Below are 20033 nucleotides of genomic sequence, written 5' to 3'. Positions count from 1 at the left end.
CCACTAAAATATATCATCATGGCAATTTACATAATTTCTGTGATGCAAATGGCACAAATTACTTCATTTGCATCAATTTGTATCATTTGAATAGATGATTTTAACTGATGTAAGAATATAATTTGCATAATTTATGTAATTTCATTATAAAAGACATGATGACAATCACCATAGAAATTTGGACTGTGGCACACAAAGTCAAGGTGAATTATAATTATTATAATTCCAGACTATGTACATATAACTGTATTAGCTAGGAATAATACTTCACATTATTTTAAAAAAAACATTTAATTTTACCTGTATTTATTTATTTATTTATTTATTTTAATTTTTTTTTGCTTTAATTTATATGCTGCCCTTCTCTGGAGACTCAGGGCGGTTTACAATGCATTAAGCAATAGCCTTCATACTTTTGTATATTTATACAAAGTCATGTTATTTCCCCCACAATCTGGGTCCTAAATTATGTCCTAAATTATATCTCAAGGCAGCATTTATTATACATTTGATACTTAATACATTTTATTAAGAAAACAAGATTTATCTCAAAGTACTTAATACAAAAGAGGGGCAGGTTTTAGGTCCCTGACAGCTGCACTTTTGGTGGAAGAGACTTATTACCAGAGAATAGAGAGAGCACATTGAAATGTGATTGCATTATTGAAGTGGTGTTTCTCCTCCTGCCTTCCTCTCCTTTGGGGATGAAAAAAGTCATATACCCCATGTTTTATGCCACTTGCCTGAAATTGTCATGTCAGTGATTTGACACTAAGTGGAATCCCAGGTGGCTATAGAATGCAAATTGCAAATTTGTGTGTGGAGCATGAACTTTTTAAACCCCTCCCCCCAACTTAGTCACTTCAAATTTGACAGGAATCTTTGCCCTATAAATGCTATGATTTAAGATCATTCAGCTTCCAAGGAAATATGGCATTAGTGTGGAACACGCTGCCTTGCATAGAAGTCAGAATAGGCTAACTAAACTTTTTAACTCCCATTAAAATAAACTAGGCCCTTAACCACCAATAAGATGTGTTTTTATTTTTAAAAATCAGTCTTGGATCATACTGTCATTTGGAGAAATGGAAAGTCAAAACCAATTTTTAGCCTTAAGAATACTTGCCTTTTTCTCTACCAGTCTCATTAACATCCTGAATTGCTCATTCTCATCTATACATCTGGGTAACTCTTTTTCTCCTTGATTTTGAGCTTGTTCTAACTGTTCCTTGAGCTGTTTGAGGACAGAAATCTCTTGCAGCAACTGACTATGCCAGGTCTTTGACGCCTGCAAATCTAATTCCAGGTCGAGAGAAGTACGGATCAAACGCTCAGGTCCAAGAGTTTTAATAGAGGACTGGAAAAAAAAGCCAACAATATAATTTAAATATATTAAAACTCCAAATTGGTGTCTATACCTTATCTGGTATAGCAGATCAGACCAGATAGTACCCCACCAGGAAATATGGTTGAAATAGCAAGGTATGAAACATAATGACTGATAACACCCTGGAAAAGAAGGTGATTGCAAATCTCTTCCAGACTGTTGCTAAACATTCCTAGGTGTATGTCCATAAAGTCACCAGGAGTCAAACTTAATTCAAAGGAAACATTATACTTTTTATATCATCTTTCTATGTTGTGAAAATGTAGAAACTCACCTTATTTTTACATCACAACTATTTGTCATTACTTTTAATTTATACTGCTTTAAATAAATAACAATTCTTATTTTAATTTATAATATTGAAATTTTCTTTAGTTTAAGCACTGTTGTACTTGATGCTGCCTGAAGCTCTCAGTACATAAAAAAAAATGTTCATTAGTCTTATTAACCAAGCAACTAACTGATCAGCTAATGAAAAACAAATATAAGGAAACGTTAAAATAAAAACTGGACAATATATAAAAATATTATTTACCCGTTTCATTCTGACACTTCGTCTCTCAACAGCATTCCGAACAAAAGGTGGTTTCTTAGATAGTGTTGAACTATCACTATCACTACGATTAAGCTGGGGAAAAAAACAGGAAAAAAAAATCACTGGTAGTAGATATTGTCTCATCTATCTTTAGGAGCTTATTCCATTGGAATAAAAATAAACTTATTTATTTGTAGTATAGAATTTATACACTGCCTCGATTCAATGGGCCTCTAGTTGATTTATAATATATATTATAGAATACAATATATTCTCTTCCTCTCATTCTAATTTTAGCTGTTTTCTTCTCCAAACTCTTTTTCTTGCTTTTCTCCTCCTCTTCCTTACTCTTTTTCAGAATAACAATTGCTCCAGCCAGTTTGCTTTTCTATCTTCATCTCCTCTGCTCCCCAACAATGTTTTGTGGCATAGCCCTATCTACCACTCCAAATGTTGACTTTGGATGCAACACTTGGTCTTCTAACTCATCTGGTCCATCAGACTGACTGTGATGCTATTTTGTAGCTTCCAGCAGTACCTCTGGCCTTTTCAATACAGTGAATCTTTGTTGATGTTTTATCCATTCTTGTTTTATCCATTCTTTCAGTGCTCACCTCAGTCTTTGACTCAGCCTTTTCTCCATTTAACCCCTCACCTCCTCTCTCTCTCCCCCCTCCTCCCCTCTTCTCCCCAATCCTTGCCATTTTGGGTTTTGTGGATTTAAATGGACCCATGTGTCAACTCGCAAAGTACCCCTGGCCTTTAGGCCTTTAGGTTCAGATCAACAAAATGTGAAGAACCACTATAGGAGAGGTGTCAAACTACATCGTCATGGCGGTGTCGTGATGTATCAGGACTTTTTCCCTCTTCGCTAAAATGGGCGTGGCCGTGGCCAGTGTGTTTGACAGCCCTGCGCTATAGCTATAAATAGCTAAAACAAAATTTTAAAACAATCTGCTTCTCAGAAAAAAAAAACATGAGTGTTCTGACCTAGGCTTCCTGAGTCAGTAAAACACACAAGTTGTCCCAAAAACCTCTTTTATTGCAACAGCTGTGAATTCTGTTCATTCACCGATGAGTCCCAAATAGTTGTAAAGAGTCCTTTGGTGATAATCACCCACCTTTACTCTCTTGACATGCTGCCCAAGACCTAATTGGCAAAGCCACATGGAGTCCAGAATCAAACAGAGCTTCAGACTTTAAACTGCACAGAATTAACAACGTTGCTTCCTGCAAAGGCCTACGTGCCTTTGCTCTTCTTTTAAGTCTTATGGGAGGGGGCCAATCATTTCCAAGCCCTATTTCCGAGTCGTCCCTTTTGTTTTAACTGTTCTTGCCTTCTGGCAGCTCTGCACATGCGCACAATGGGAACAGGCTCTCCCTGTCCTTCTGCCTCACTGAGGTCCGACTCTGGAGGCTCCAGAGGCAGCATGTATCTCCTAGATGGCCCTTTCTCTGCCTCTGACACATAGCCCTCATCCGAGCCTTCCCCATACTCTGGCCCATGTTACTCCCCAACCTCCTCACTGTCCGACTCTGCTGCCAGCTCTGCAGGCCGCCGGCGGACCATAACAATGAGAAGGAAAGAATGCCGTTCATCTTCAGGGCAGGCTAATAAAAAAGCTACAGCTCAGGAGTCCAACATAAGCTTTTCATTCTCAAGACAATTTGTTGTTTTCTATTCCTTTCAGCAAACAGTTCTAAGTTTCTTATTTCACTGTAAATGGCATAAAAGTACCATAGAATGTCTCTGCTTTCTTTATGGGGCAAGGGAAATGACAATCTTATAATTGGCAATTTCCTCTAAAGTTAAAGAATTCAAAAATTGTTTTGTTCTGAAAATTAATTTGAGTATTGGTGGTGGACAGAGTACGACCCATTCATATCTAGACAGAAATATAATTTCATATGCAGGTAGTCCTTGATTTACAACAGTTCATTTAGTGACTGTTCAAAGTTAAAACAGCACTGAAAAATATGACTTATGACCGTTTTTCACAGTTATGACCTTCGCAGCTTCCCATGATCATGTGATCAAAATTTAGATGCTTGGCTACTGGTTTGTATTTATGACTGTTGCTGTGTTCCAAGGTTACGTGATCCCCTTTTGCGACCTTCTCACAAGTAAAGTCAATAGGGAAGCCAGACTCACTTAACATCCAGGTTAGTAACTTTATCAACTATAGTGATTCACTTAACAAATGTGGCAAAAAAAGGTCGTAAAATGGGGAAAAACTCACTTAACAAATGTCATACATAACAATAGAAATTTTGGACTCAATTGGGGTCGTAAATCGAGGACTATCTGTATTCAATCACACTGTGATTTCGAAGGCCTTTGGCTGCAGGGGACGAATGAGACTTCGTCGAAACGTTGCCAAGAAACCTCCAATTTTACACGGGAGAAAACCCGAATAACCAAAGACCTACATACAAACACCCGCGAAAACCTCAGAAATATATATATATATATAAAAGAAATCTGCCCCTCAGTAGAATATCTTAAATTTCCAGTTGTCATTCGTAGCAAAATCAATCGAATATTGTAAGTTTAAAAATTTTGTCTTGTATGTAACTACCAAATAGAACAAAATGTCTTTGATTTTTTTTCCCTGTAAAACTGGGCAGAGCTGCTTACTTATGAGTTATTTCTTCCCAATGCCTTTTATATATCTAGGGCATTAAGTAATGCTAAGTAATACATTCTTCTTGCAAAGCTATTGAACATATCAGACAAGCAGCATTTAAGTTTTAAAGCTGCATTTTTTGCTATTTTGTGCCAGATAGGTAAGTAAACTGAGATGCTCTGAAGGATTTTCTTCATTTGTTGTTTACTGTGCTGAACTATTCATCTATCATACAATGCCTGGACACCTTGTCATGTGTCATTTATTCTGTGGATTGATGCTAGAAGGTCTACTTTAAAAAACAACAACAAGATGATAAAATTGTATAGCCTATTGCTTAGAGTTGCAACTAATCAAAGAGAAAATGGATACCTAAAAATCCTGACGGTGTCAGAATTTGTGAGCCATAATTTTATTTATTTAACATATTTATATGCCGCTGCAATAAAAAAATGGCTCTCAGTGGCACACATAAAAGAGACCTCTTGGGTGCCTTCAGCAATTGATGTGCTGAAGGAACCCAACATTTTTCAACAGAACCAGCCCATCCTTCATGAAAGGAACTTCTTGACAGTGTTTTCCATCTTTTGCTTCTCAGACCAAAGCTAAAGAGTGTTTATTTATAGTCCTACCTGATCCTGTCTCCTGGTGCAAATTAATTATAAATAAGTATTTTATCAAAAAGGCAAACCCCCACAGATGTAGCTGCAATGCACTGGATTCATTCACGCTTGCTTGTGTTATAGGCTGCACTTGAAATCACAGCCATGTTTATTTTCAGATTGCCCTGATATTCTTTCTCCTTTATTTTTATAAAAGTCACCACACTTGATTCATAATTGAACAGCAATAAAACTGGCAGAATACATAACTTGGAAGAAAACAATATGGTAATATTTATGCTAAGCAACTACATTTGAATTCCAGTAGAGTTGGGCAATTAGGGACTTTAGAATTCTTGACACATAGGAGCTAAGGTTTATCAGCTGGACTTACATTGTAATACTACACACTATGTATAATCCTAACAAGCAACATATTTTTCATTGGAATTTACTGCGTAGCCACAGAACTATTCAAATTATGAGCATAGCCCTAAAACAGCAGAAAATGAAATTTGGCACTGAAACATACCCTATACCCTAAAATAAAAGCATTTCTATTCATACAAACTTTAAATTCTTCCAAGTTCAAAAAGCTGAACATGTGCAGGGATGTGTATGTGTGAGAGGGATGGGTTTGGAAAAGAAAACAAAATAAGACAGGTAGTCCTTGTGTTAACCCTGAAGAATTTTTGGGGGAGCATCTTCAGGGCTGCACAGCGATGCCGGGTGGAGCTATGGGAACGTAAGGGGGGAGGTAGCGATAGCTGGGGGATATGTAGCCAAAATAACGTTCTTTCTCATGGGAGCCAAGGACGCTCTATCAAGTGTTGGAAGGGCATGAACCAAAGCCAGCGGGAATTGGGACTGCAACCTGTCTCAATCATGTGATGGACATGTGACCTGGGGGGCAAGAACTTTGGGTTTTGATTTGGGTGGGGAAAATCCTGTATCCTTCAGTCAGGTTTTCACCAGCTGTGCCAATATGACATCCCAAATAAAACTACGCTTTGAGAAAACTCTAGGCCTCAGAGTTTTGATTGCTTTGGGGTTATTACTTGGAAACCTGACACCTTGACTTACAACAGTTCATTTAGTGACCGTTCAAATTTTCAATGGCACTGAAAAATGTGACTTATGACCATTTTCATAGTTATGGCCTTTATTTATATGATGTTTGCTGTGTCCCAGGATCATGTAATCACCTTTTGCGATCTTCTGACAAGCAAAGTCAATGGGAAAGCCAGATTCACTTAATAACCAGGTTTCTAACTTATCAACTACAGGGATTCATTTAACAACTGTGGCAAGAAAAGTCGTAAAATGGGGCAAAACTCACTTAACAAATGTCTCACTTAACAACAGAAATTTTGGGCTCAATTGTGGTCATAATTTGCATTTTAACAACACTTTTGTTACTTTTCCACTGAATTTGAAAGAGATTAAAAAAATGTATTAAGGGAATTGAAATTCTATGCAAGAATATCCTGGCAACTTCTCCCACATATCTAAGTGGGGGAGTTTTAACATTTTTCACTTTCGTTTGAACTACTAGCTTAGCCTGTCAGGAGTTGGTCTGTCAAAAGATTTTAATGATTTTCAAAGAGCATTTTTAACTAACTGAAAATCCAGTTTATTTTTTCCCAAACTCATATCAAAATTATCAAAAAAGAATCCAGGAAAGGAAAATGTTCTTCCATAAAGTGTGTAGTGGTGTTAACTAAGATAATTATTAGTGGTCTATTTGTAGAAGAGGGAGAATGAAGAAATAAATACATTAATTCTGTTTTCCTTACCCGACACACATACTGGCTTTGTGGTCCTGGAGAAAAAGTTTTGGAGCGGATGATTGTGCTGCCTCTAACAAAGGGTGTTTGTAAAGGATTAGGTGTTCTTTTATCTTTTGGACGAACTACTAGAGAAGATTGCATAAGACTATCTGTGTTGGTCTCTTTATCCACCTGGAAGTGAAAGATATATCAATGTAGTTTTCTTTCCTGATATACTTTCAGCCTGACTGCTTTGCTATAAGAACAGAATTGTATGATATTTCTTTTCAATGCTTATAGTACATAAAAAAAAATACACAGCAACACAATGAGTTCTTCGACACAGCCCATTAAGTCTGGACTAGCAATGCCTCAGCAAATTGATTTATAAGGCATGAACGATTTCATCCTCAGCTCACCCCATCCCACAGTTGAGCCAGCATTTACCTGTGTTTACTTGTTCTGCTTCTAAAGTGATATTTTCCAACTTTTGCAGAACAAACTGTATAATGTGGTCCCCTTGTGGTGCCTTATTTTGGGGTAAGATTAAAGGAAAGGATCTGCCCTGCTCCCAATAGCAACCCGAAGCTGCTTTTGGCACACCCACACCTTGACAATGGTTTTTAGGGCTATGTTCACTCCCATTGTCCCAAGCAACCGTCTCTTCCATTTCTCTTGCCAACCCTGAAAAACTGGCAAGAGATCTCTGGTTTCCAATATTTAGAGAAATGACAGGAAAAGTGCATTGATGTCATGGAGGAATGCCATTTTTTAGCCAGCTATGGGAAAAAGCAGCACTTCAGCAATCGGCTCCATGGGTAAACAGAGAAAAGACTCACTTCCCTCCTTTTCTCTTAGTCTGCTTTGATTGCCATGTGAGACAAGTGAAGTTAAGGGGAAGAAGAAAATAGGACCAGATTTGTTCTCGTGCAACTTCCATTGCCACACGTGGCAGAACAATAGAGGAAAGAACAATGGAGAACCATTCTCTTGGTCCTAATTCTCCAGAGTTCAGTGGGATCAAACAATTGGCAACCTAAAACTTCTGGAACTTCTTTGTCAATAACTGGCATCAAACAAGGTGTTCCTGTCCTATGGATTTCTTCTCCCTGTTTCTTTTGGGGATAGAACATTTATTCTGCTTCATTTCAGACTAAGGATTGAAAGGGCACCATATTTTTTCTGCTGAACAACCAACTTCAGTGACTCATAATGAAAAGTCAGCGGCACCCTCCATACATGCATAAATTCTTGTAAATTTTATTTGAAGAGGAAAGCAACTTTCATCTATGTCAGCTAATTTATATATGAATATGCCAATTAACTTCAATATTTTAATGGATAATTAGCTTGGTTTGATTTTATCCTACAGAATTTAGTTACTTTGGAATCAGGGATTCTATGGTCAGTCAGTTTTTCAACATAGATTCTATTATGTATAAACAAGCACCCCAAAGTAGCTTGCAAGTGCAAAGCTTTTGTTTGCAACTAACGATAAATGTTAAGATAATGATAGATAATGATAATGATAGTGATAGAGAAGGAATCTCTAGTTGAAAACAGAGCTAAAAGAGTTGTGTTCTAATGAAATGCATCTAAACAATAAAACAGAAACATTATAGCGCCTTTAAAACTTCCACACTGATTTTTAATAATAGATTTCAATATCAGAGTATGGAAATTAATACAAAAAGAGATATTGATCTGATATTTGAATCTGGGGAATAGATGGCAGTGAGAAAGAACAATAAAGAAAATGCACTTCAGGAATTCTTTTTCTCCTATTAATGAGAAAACATGAACTGTTCGTCAAATTCTTATGTTGACATGCAAGAAAAAATAGCACGATCCCATTTGCCTATGGAAATGTTGGTTTGTGTTTCCAAGGCCAAATAGGCATATTGTAAATTCTGGCAGTAGTGTAATTGTTCATAATAAGCAGAAGATGTTAGTGTGATTTTCCATATCTATTTATTGGAAAGTTACATAGCTCTATTTGGGCAAAAAAAAAAGAAGAAAGTCTTCCATCAAGCCAAGAGCTTTGAGATTTGAGCCAGTCTTAATATAATCACTGGGAGAGACCATGACTGGGTTTCAAAAGCAACTAATTTGCCAATGATATTTGAAGGCTATATAATAAAAAACAAAACAAACCTCAACAATATTGATTCATGAGCCTAGTGAAGAATGTAAATTCAAAAGACAGCTTGTCAGAAATGAAACAAGGGGACTGCAGCAAGGGCATAATGCTTAAGGCAGCTTGTCTTTCTGCTCACTGGCTTTCAACGGATTCTGCTTTCATTATACATTCTTTACCTTGATGGTTGCTGACTCAGCCTGCAACAAAGGTAGCAAGTTCTCTTCAGTGGCCCACACAATCCTTCTGCCATAAAATTCCTCCTCTGCTTCAGTCTCACCATTTTCAGTTTCACTGTTACCATCCTGTTCACCATCTCCCTTATATTGCCTGTAAAAATGAACAATGTTCACACAAAATTACAGCATATAGGAACTTTGTCAAAACTATTACATTCACAGTCACTGTGGGAAGGAAAACATCACAACATCATGTGATAAAATTAAATAAACTGGACATATGCCGTAGCTACATGACATATGCTTGAATTAATAAATCTAAAACAGTGAGAGCTATAGAAAGTCTTCTCATCATGACTAGAGATCTCAGGAGATGTGTGTCACCAAATACACAAATTTGAAAATACAAAATGAAATTTGTATTGGATTAATATCAAAATATTGTGCAGCTTTTGCTTGTGTTAGAAGTATATCATGTTCTAAAGATTAGCGTCTGTTTAAAGATGCCAATTTTAAAACTGAAATGTTAAACTCTTTAATACAGCGATTTTCTCTAAAGAATTACTTCAATGTTTAATGCCTATATAATGAAAAATTGCCAGAGAGGGGGATTTGATTATATCCTTTATTAAATTCTGTCATTCTAAAAAGAATTATGGAATCCCATGATTGCATCATACGACTCACCAGGTTTCATCGGTACCGAAAGTACTTTCTCCTAGTTTTTTCTCTACTGCCTCAAGTTCAACAACAGTTTGTTCCAGCAATGCAGATACAGAGTCCTATGGAAAATAGGTTAACAAGATTAACAATATCACCCTCAGTGTCTGAAGGTTTACCAAAGACTACCATTATTCAAGCTGAGAGAACAAATATATTGGCCATGAGGCTTTGTCTCCTACAGTTTGTGCAAAAACACCTTTAATTATTAGTTTTTACCATTTTCTCAGTGCAGAGTAGCTCAGAACAAGTATCCTCTTGCTTATTTTCACAACTATGCCTTTGTAGATATTTATAGCTGAGGAGGTTGTACCAGCGCATTGACCTTTCCCCTGATCTGCAAATATCCGCCAGGCTAACTTGTGCACCTCCCTACAGTAAAAAGAAAACAAAATACATTGATGAGTCCCTTCAGGACATTCAAAGAATTTGATTCCCAGATGTTAGGATAAATGTGTGATTCTGGGCAGTGTACATAATTTATCATTCCTTTACATTTATACTCTAAGTAATAGCGCAAAACAATGTTCAGTTGCACAACTATGCAAGTGGTGTTGCATGCTGTCATACACAAGAGGGTTTTCAATATAAACATTACAGGTAGTCCAAAAGTTGCAATCATTTGTTTAGTGACCATTCAAAGCTACAAAGGCACTGAAAAAAGTGACTTATGAATGACCCTCAGTTACATTGCAGCATCCCCGCGGTTACGTGATCAAACTTTGGGAGCTTGGCAAACAGCATGTATTTAGGATGGTTGCAATGGCCCAAGGTCATATGATCACCATTTGCAACCTTCTCAGCTGGCTTCTGACAAGCAAAATCAATGGGGGAAGCTGGATTCGATTAATGACTTAACAGCTGCAGTGAATTGCTTCACAACTGCGATAAAAAAAGATTGTAAAATTGGACCTGACTCACTTAACTACCATCTTGCTTAACAATTCTGGTCCCAATTGTGATCGTAAGTTGAGAACTGCCTTTACTGTGGTGCCAAGTGCCACTCACATTTAGGAGAGGTGGCGATCTGCTCTCCCATATTTTGAGGTCACCACAATGAAGAAGATGACATTATCACATAGAAATAAGCACTAACCAAGCATTCTTCAAGGTGGAACTTATCTAAAGTGCAGACATCAATCCTTAGTGTCTTCTGTCGCAAAACTGAATGAGGGATTGTAACACAAAATAATTCATTGTATGTGAGATTGTCTGATGCGTCCATGAGTCTTGTACGGAACAAACAGCTTGTGCTTTCAGATGAAGGGAGAACAGCCACACGAATGCTCCTGTTGGAAAGGATCTTAAATAAGGATTACTTACTCTACAAGTTCACTGAATATGTGAATATCACTAGTGACTATCAGTGTAACCCATTTTTGCATAGTTTTTTAGAGAAGAAACTTATTTTTCAACCTCTCTTTGTTCCTATAAGTCTGTGATTGAGATGGATATTAATATTAAAATCATGACAGATTTCAGTATATCAATTATGTAAAAAAGTTGAGTTAGAAATTATGGATGGCAGAACTTGACATACCCTGTTTCCCCCAAAATAAGACATCCTCTGATAATAAGCCCAATCAGGCTTTTGAGCGCATGGCAATAAGGCCAAGCGCTTATTTCAGGGTTCAAAAAAATATAAGACAGGGTCTTATTTTTGAGGAAACACGGTAGTTTAGAGTAGAATATACATTCACTTCAGTGCTTGGTTGGATTCCCCTTTCCTCTCTTTACACAGACATGAGAAATAAGTTCCAGTATAACATATCAAAATCAAAAAACTATGACAAATTATAAACAAGATCCCTCTTGCATTCTATGTTAAAATAGACATAGTAGTTATTCAATTTCCAAGAACTATTTATTATTACAGTACTATCTTTAACAGAGAAAAACATTTATAGATGGGACAGAATCAGAAAATTCCCAGATAATCTGTTATATCTCTTTGTAAACTGTGTTCATGCAGAATCTTGACCAGACTTAATTTGCATATACAGTTTTCTGCTCCTTGAACACTACTGAGCTTCAAGATTGCTCAGCTGATTCATTAATTTTAAGCAGAATTCTTACCCCTTTAAAATATTCCATCGTATTTGACAGTTTAAAAAAAAATAAGATCAAAGAAAAGGAACAGACTTATCCCAGCAACAGCTCCTTGCCCTGTAATAACTTCTCTACTTTTTTACGAAACAGAAGTTCAAAGGATGCTCTAGGACAGGGGTCCTCAAACTACGGCCCGCGGGCCGAGTACGGCCCGCTAACACAATGCATCTGGCCTGCACAGTGGTGGGATTCAGCCCCACCCCCTGCCCTGCCTCCCGCCCCACCACTCCCACCCACTCCTCGCATGGCTGGCTTTTTGGCCGAAGAGGTTGTAGGAAAAAAAATGCCTTTAAAAGCCTTTGGCGATCCCAGCTGAGTTGCCTGATTGTCAGAGGCTTTTAAAAGCATTTTTTTTCTGCAACCTCTTAAGGTTAATAAGAGCCTTGGTAGTACAGGGGTTTAAGGCACCCTGTTATTAAGCTTATTAAGACCAGCTGCCTGCAATTACTGCAGGGTTCGAATCTCGCCAAGGCTCAAGGTTGACTCAGCCTTCCATCCTTTCTAAGATGGTTAAATGAGGACCCAGTTGTGGGGGCAATAAGCTGACTTTGTATAAATATATACAAAAGGATGAAGGCTATTGCTGAGCACATTGTAAGCCGCCCTGAGTCTTCGGAGAAGGGTGGCATATAAATCAAATTAAAAAAAAAAAAAAGTTGTAGAAAAAATGCTTTTAAAAATAAAATTAAAAAAAAGTTGGCCACGCCCACCCGTGACCTGATGATGTGGTAGGTGCGCTGCCGCCGCCACTCCCCAGGTGAGATGGAGATGGAGAGAAAGAGAGATGAAGGAGAGAAAGGGGAGGGGAGAAAGAGATGAAGGAGAGAAAGAGGGGGGAGAAAGAGAGATGGAGAGAAAGAGAGATGGAGAGAAAGAGAGGAGAAAGAGAGATGAAGGAGAGAAAGAGGGGGGGAGAAAGAAAGAGATGAGAGTGATGAAAGAGACAAACAGACTTACCAAAAGAAAATACTGGGAGCCACAAAACCTGGGTGGGAGTAAGTGATATGGAGTTGGCAATGCCCACCCAGGTTTAAGGTTGTGTTTAAGTGTTTACATGTGTTTAAGGCTGAGTGTTTAAAGTTGCAGACCCCTGACCTACCCCATCTGATCGCTTCACCCTGCAGCCAGCCCTGTAGGCCTGCGCCCACCTCCCACCTGGGCAGCAGCTGTCTACCTACCCCGGTTGTATCACCTTGCCCTGTAGCCGGCCCGAACGCCCGCCTCGGACTGTCTCCGACTGCTCCAGTAGGTCGTTTTTATTTAACTAATTTAATTAAGTGCTGCAATTGGCATAAATGATGACTGGTCAAAAGTGCGAGGACCTGTCAGAAATCACTTTTTTCAGCCCTCTGGGTAGTCCCTATGTGCATATGGACTACTCAGAGGGCTGAAAAAGTTATTTTTGACCGGTTCTCGCATTTTTGACCAGTTCTTGCACTTATGACTGTCATTTTACATTTTACGACTGTACATTTTACGTTTTGCACCCTATCTTGTCACCATGATGAAGAGAAGTAGTTGTGAAATGAGTGACATGGTTGTTAAGAATGCTGCAATGGGCATAAATGTGAGGATGGTCATAAGTGCGAGGACCAGTCAGAAATGACTTTTTCAGCCCTCTGAGTAATCCCTATGCACATAGCCATGCCCATCCGGTCACATGACCAGCTAGCCACGCTCACCCAGTCACATGGGGGACCTAGCCAGTCCGCCCTCCCAATAGTCTGAGGGACCCTGAAGTGGCCCCGTTCAAAAAGTTTGAGGACGCCTGCTCTAGGAATTCTGCAACAGATGTGAATTTATGGATCTAATGATAATTCTTATTTTATAGCAGGGATCCTCAGCCTGTGGGCCGGATATGGCCTAAACCATTAATCCGCCCCGTGCAGGACCACAAGGCTGCTCCGCACACATCATCCCATCTACCCGCTGGCCCCTACTCACCTTCTGGAGACCAGGGAGGCCAAAAACGGGATGCACAGAGGCCTCTGTAGGCCAAAAATGGGCCAGTTTTTGGCCTCCCCAGCCTCCAGAGGGAGGGAGGGAGGGAGGGAGAGAGAGAGGGAGAGAGGGGGGGGAAAGAGAAACAGAAGTCTCTCATACACACCCCAAGGCAGCCATTTCCCTTCACTAACCTGCTTTCCACCCGCAGGAGCATAACAAATTAAAGTTTAATTTGTGTGTATTGTTTGGATTGCTAAATTGGCCATGCCCATCCAGTCACATGACCACCTAGCCATGCCCACCCAGCTAGTCTGGCTCCCAAACAGTCTGAGGGACCATAAATTGGCCACCCTGTTTAAAAAGTTTGAGGACCCCTGTTTTATAGCATTAATATTTATATAGTATATGTGTTTCATATTGCATTTTAAGGTAGTCTTCTTAAAAAATCGCATGGAGGAGAGTCATTAGAATTTGCAGAGACATCTTTTTCATGTCAGTGCATTAATCATTTCATATATTGTGGAGAGGAAAAGCTTTGTTCTGCAGAAGTACAGAGGAATATTTCAAGTACATCAGAAATAATTCTAATTTTTAATGTCATCTGTGAAGCTGAAGCATTTTCCACAAGCCATTAGCTATGTATATTTAAGAATATGTTTTTCAATGAAAATGATGTAGAAGAATATCTATTTATTCAAGTAAATTGCTATATAGGCTCAAAAGTGATAGTTGGTAAATTTAAGACTTTTTTGTCTTTTAGTCTTACTAGATTTTTAAAAAGTCATTTAGGATAACTGATGGAGACCTGCAGAAATATTTTTGTCCTTGTAATTACTTACACTTTCTGGTCTTGCTGTGGTAAAAGAGCAGGCACATTATTCAATTGGGCAATAAATACTGCAAATTGTTTGTTTTTGTCGTCATACCTGAAGTGAAAATAAATGAAAGATGCAATTGTAGATTGTAATAAAATAATCCTAATCACAAACACACACACACACGTACAGATATACAGATACCCCTATTCATTCTTATGAAATATTTTCAGATTTTCATACCTAGTACTAATCAATCCTCTGTGATCTTTCAAAAGAGGAAAATCGTTTGGATATAATAGGATTTCCTGGCATATGTGCCAAAGAAGTGGTTACAAGATGATTGGGCTCAGTGGTCTTTAATTTAAGCAAACATAATTAAAATTAGAGAGAGCTGAAATGAACTCAAGCATACAGTCATATTTTTGCCAAGCATCTACACTATGGATAAAAGAACGATAATGAAGTATGAGGGTCCAGAAAAATTGTGCCTTGAGGCCTCATCATTAAGCCTCCAATATTATCTGTTAATATCACATTCAAATCTATACCTCTAGCTTTTTTTGTAATCTTACTTGCAGTACGCCACTCTATTATAGAAAAATTATCCAGTACTAATAAGGATACTATCTTAAAGCACAGGAGAAGCCATTCATCTTACTTCATTGAAACTTGAACTTTAGCTGTAATAGAGGCATCTGCATCATCATTCTCAAATGTCGCCATTTCTGAGATGCAAGGCCTGAAAAAGATAACAGAGACATTTAAATAGAAATTTTAAAATGCCAGTAGAATTCAATAATAAGGACATAAAACAAAATGTAAAAACATAAAACATCCATTTCTGAACAGCTACTGAAATTCTTTCTTTATAGTCTAAAAATTATGAGGGGAAAGAAATGGTTTTGCGTAGGATCAGAAATGTGTAGGTACCAGGTTAGCCTCCATGGGGAGGGCATGCTGCTGATGCACACAGTTCTGAGAGGGCCCTCTGTTGTGTAGCTATCTTGAGAAGAATCTTCAAGAACAACTTATGGATCAGAAAGTGATCTATAGGAATTATTCGACTATTCTGAACCCAGGCTATTTAGGGTTTAATGAGTTGCATCATTTGTGAAAGTTTGAGCAACAAAGGAATTACTGGGATCCCATGACTTTGTTGCTCAGGCTCCAATAATATACTAGCAGTTGTATTTTGGATAGTTTTTCAAAAGTAGGTGCAATTTTAATACCTGGCAATAATTTGATGATGATTAGATCAAATATCTTAATTTAGACAGGGATGCAATTGTTATACCAAAACTGATAAAGGCTACTACAGCTAGTCATAGAGAACACCTGTACCACCCAAGAGACTGAGAGAAATACATTAATTGGAGTCTTTATACCATGGTTACTTTATAAACTTTTAGGTTTCTTTTTCTAAAAAAAAGTCAAATCATTAAAAAGTAATTCATTTTTGCTCTCTTTTGCAACAAATAGACGGCATTTATTTTCCCACCTACTGTATAGTCACAGCATAGTCTTCTTCCCCAAAATTTGGAGTGTAGAAAACCATTTAAATGTGATATGTAATATTAATATTTAATATTTAATAATTGTAAGATTTCTTAATTAAGGACTTACTTCTCCAAGTACATGGGAAAATCAAATAAGTGGGATTCTCAGTGAGAGAATCATGAGAAGCAGAAAGGGCACAAGCTTAAAATTCATTCCATACCCTCCCTAGGAGAATGCTAAATTGGTCAAGAGAAACTACTGATCATAAGTAAAATTAAGGTTAGAAAGAATAAGATACAAGTTGCATTTCAGTGAGTCCTTGGCTGATAATGTCTCATCAGTCTTAGGGTATCTTTGATTAACATAGTCTTTAGTACTTCAGATAGCTTTCTTACAGTTTATCCTACAGAACCAACACATTTCCTATGGCTGGCTATTTTGAACAAGAAAATGGAATTATTAATTATTCCATTATTATTATTAATGGAATTATACTATTCAATTATGGGAAATTAAAAATGGAGTCTATAGGAAACATTCCAGTGATATCAGAAAAGGAAATGCGGACCAGCGTATTATATTATGTACACTATCTACTGAAATTGTTGTGGCCTGAAAATAACCTTGACAATTTTTTTCGTAACAAATATGTAATCTGCAAGATTCAACTTTCCTGATTTGGTAAAGTATCAAATCAAATTTGTAATCAACTTGGGTGAGAATTACCTTTGCACAGATGCTTCATACACCCCACTATCTCCAGCAACTGACTCATCTGACACTGCAGCTGATACACATGCCACTTTCGGTACAGATCCTTCAATCATATTTACAGCTAGAAAAATGCAAAAACAAAAGGGGTAAATTCATGACAAAGTTGCACAATATTAAAGAAACCAATGGGCAGACTCATTAGATACCCGTATCTAATTCAAAAAGCAGTGGATCCAATGGTGATATCTGGATCTAAAGTGGGCACTGTTGATTGCTTCCTAAAAATAACATGCTTTTTCCCCCCCAAGTTTGCACAATAGCGGCACATACTCAAAAAAATATGCATTTGGGTTGAAAAGGGATGAAGGTCCTTGATGTCACCTTCTTAACATAATGTCTCCTTAATTTGAACCAAATATACTGATCTTATACTACTACAGTATGCAAGGTCAGAAAATTGTCTGAATATATAAGGAGATGCTGACAGGTAGAGTGTGACTGGCCCTACTGATTCTGAAGCACTGCTTTTGATCTAAATATTGTACATCTTGAGAGAAAAAGATGCCAACTTTGAAATAATGCATGATGATATGCAATCAGAAACTCTCATACTTTGGGCATGTGATCCGAGTGAATAATAGATTAGGAAAATTGACTCTGGTTGGCAAATTTGAGAGATGTAAAGGATAAAGGAACAAGTGGCTGAATAGGATTAGAGAGATTATTGGACTATCCTTGGAAGACTTCCAGGTTGCTGGCTACAGGTTTAAATGGCAAGCAAGCAGTCATTTGAAGTAAGTTAGTTTTGATGACTGTGAGCTAGTTTGGGGGAACTAGCTTGGGGAAAATCTTGAGATGGCAAATATGAACAGAAGTTAATCTAATAAAAAGTCCCTAGTTATATTATATTCTTTTTAAAAGTCTTATTGCTTTTATTTTATAGATCAAGGGTTTTGACTGCATGAGCTCATGTGCTGAATTGTTTTTCTTTTATTACAGTTATTTTGATTTGTGTCCTATATTTCCACAACCCAACTATTTAAATGACACCAGAGAACAATATTTAAACTTTAAAACAGTAAACGTTTCCTTTAAGCGATGTCTATGAAGAAAGGGAAGGAGAGGTAATGGGGGGGGGGGGGCGGTGAATTAATTAGCTGTATCTTACATGTGAAGACACATGATCCCAGAAGGTTATGCTGTAACTCAATCAGGCAGCTTTTCCACTTCTCTGAGCTGTGTGTGCAAATCTCAGGGAGTGAATGTTTTTACTCATTACTGCCCTGAAATAAACTACCTATGGTGATTATTTTGTCTGCTGACTGAATAACAATCCTCAATCACTTAATCTGCTTAGTGCCTTGTAGCTTTCTCTTTAACTCCCTCAGCCATTTTCAAAGAACCAAGAAAGTTTAGGCTAATTGCCATCAAGACCTAATGGGAATAATAACCCTTTCACACTCCAAATACAAATTGTGGTATTGCTCACAGGCAAGAAGTAAGCACTTATCCCTCATGCTAAAGACAAATTATTTTAAAAAAAACTTTTCAAGACCCCCAGATTGATAGTTTTCTGTCACAAACAGCATGCTTTAATCAAATAGAACAGAAGCTCAGAAATACTTCTTAAAATCTGAATAATGCTGCTCTGTAAATTCAAAATAAATTTGTAGGACGCGTATATTTGATCATTTTATCAATCAAATGTCTCCTGACCTTTCATGCAGTTCAGTTGATAAATTGACAGCCACAAAATAACTGTTATGATAAAAGTATGCGGTTGTTTTCATTTTAATTTATTCAGATAATTCAGGAAGTTGTCCCAGGACAGCATAAATTTAACTATTAGATTATGAGATTAGGATGATTGCTTGAATTTCAGTTGATTATTAATAACAGATTGTTTTGAAAAGGAAGGCAAGGAACATCTAAAGGTATTTGATTGAAAATCTTTTCCTTCTCTGAAAAGAATGGACCACTGAAGATTTTTTAATATTTTAATAATGTTAATAATTTTAACATATTAGAGAGGTCTGGAAAGCACTGTGAAGTGGTATATAAGTCTAAGTGCTATTGCTATTTTTAGTTGTTTTACTGTATTATTGCAAATCTCCTGGACTCATTAGAGTAGGTAATACCCAAATATTTTTAATAAATAAAATATATTCATTTAGCTCCTTAGTATATTGTTTTTAGCTATATTGGCTCCCAAAGTAATGTGAATGAAAATGAATGACAATGGCAGAAAGGACAGTAGGGAGTGCCACCTGTCTTTAGATTTCCGGTTTCCTTCCATTATAGCATATTTCGGATAGTCCCTCTTAGTTTCTTACTTTTAAAGCAGTATAGTATTTTAAGAACCATGTAGCCTTTGGCATATCTGTAAACACAATACGTTTACTATACATATGTGTGTGTGTATACAAACATGTAAGTATGAAGTACATATAGGAGTATATACAGAAAAGGTATTTTCTAAAGAATAAAATTTGTAAAAAAAATCTAAGTTCCAGTCCCAAATTATTTAGATAGCCGACCTTTTCCACTTTTCCTCAAATCCCAGGCTAAGTATGTTGACTTGCCTTTAGCATTATTAGAAGGAACAGTCAATGGCTCCCCTTAATTGGAAGTCAGTGTCCCTGTTCCCTGGGCAAAACTGAATCCATTATTCATATCCTTGTTCATTTCTCTTTCAATTCTTCTTGGTAAGAATGCAATAATTGCTTTTTTTTTTTGTCTCACTATTCCACGAATTCAGAAGACAAAGCTGACAATAATATCTAAGAGTGTTACAAAATGTCCAAATGCTATTACCATCTGTTATGGGACTATATAGCCATTACATTGTGCATTATATTGTGTCAATTTGCTATACCCATTTTTAAAGTAGTATTTTATAATGAATCAAACAGGATCACCACCAGATGGATTTGTTACTGGCTGAACAACTGCACTTAACTCATAGTCTTTAACGGAACAGCATCTACATGGAGGG

At 37.3% G+C, this 20033-nt stretch overlaps 1 protein-coding gene across 1 annotated transcript in view; it reads right to left on the bottom strand.

The window, feature by feature from the left end:
• WWC1 (WW and C2 domain containing 1) overlaps positions 1–20033 on the bottom strand; it is a 110681-nt gene that overhangs the window by 3988 nt on the left and 86660 nt on the right. The window contains exons 12-21 of the mRNA XM_034406175.3: positions 17051–17159; positions 15486–15566; positions 14849–14935; positions 11053–11245; positions 10176–10328; positions 9924–10018; positions 9237–9387; positions 6948–7112; positions 1923–2015; positions 1127–1357 (exon numbers count right to left, since the gene is read on the bottom strand). Of these exons, the coding sequence (XP_034262066.2) occupies positions 1127–1357; positions 1923–2015; positions 6948–7112; positions 9237–9387; positions 9924–10018; positions 10176–10328; positions 11053–11245; positions 14849–14935; positions 15486–15566; positions 17051–17159 (1358 nt within the window). The remainder of the gene's footprint in view (positions 1–1126; positions 1358–1922; positions 2016–6947; positions 7113–9236; positions 9388–9923; positions 10019–10175; positions 10329–11052; positions 11246–14848; positions 14936–15485; positions 15567–17050; positions 17160–20033) is intronic.

The sequence above is a fragment of the Pantherophis guttatus genome, chromosome 2 (genome assembly GCF_059756535.1).
Source record: "Pantherophis guttatus breed Tessera chromosome 2, ASM5975653v1, whole genome shotgun sequence".
NCBI classification, from domain to species: domain Eukaryota; kingdom Metazoa; phylum Chordata; class Lepidosauria; order Squamata; family Colubridae; genus Pantherophis; species Pantherophis guttatus.
Note: the sequence above shows the minus strand (reverse complement) of the source record. Positions and strands in the feature narration are given on the sequence as shown.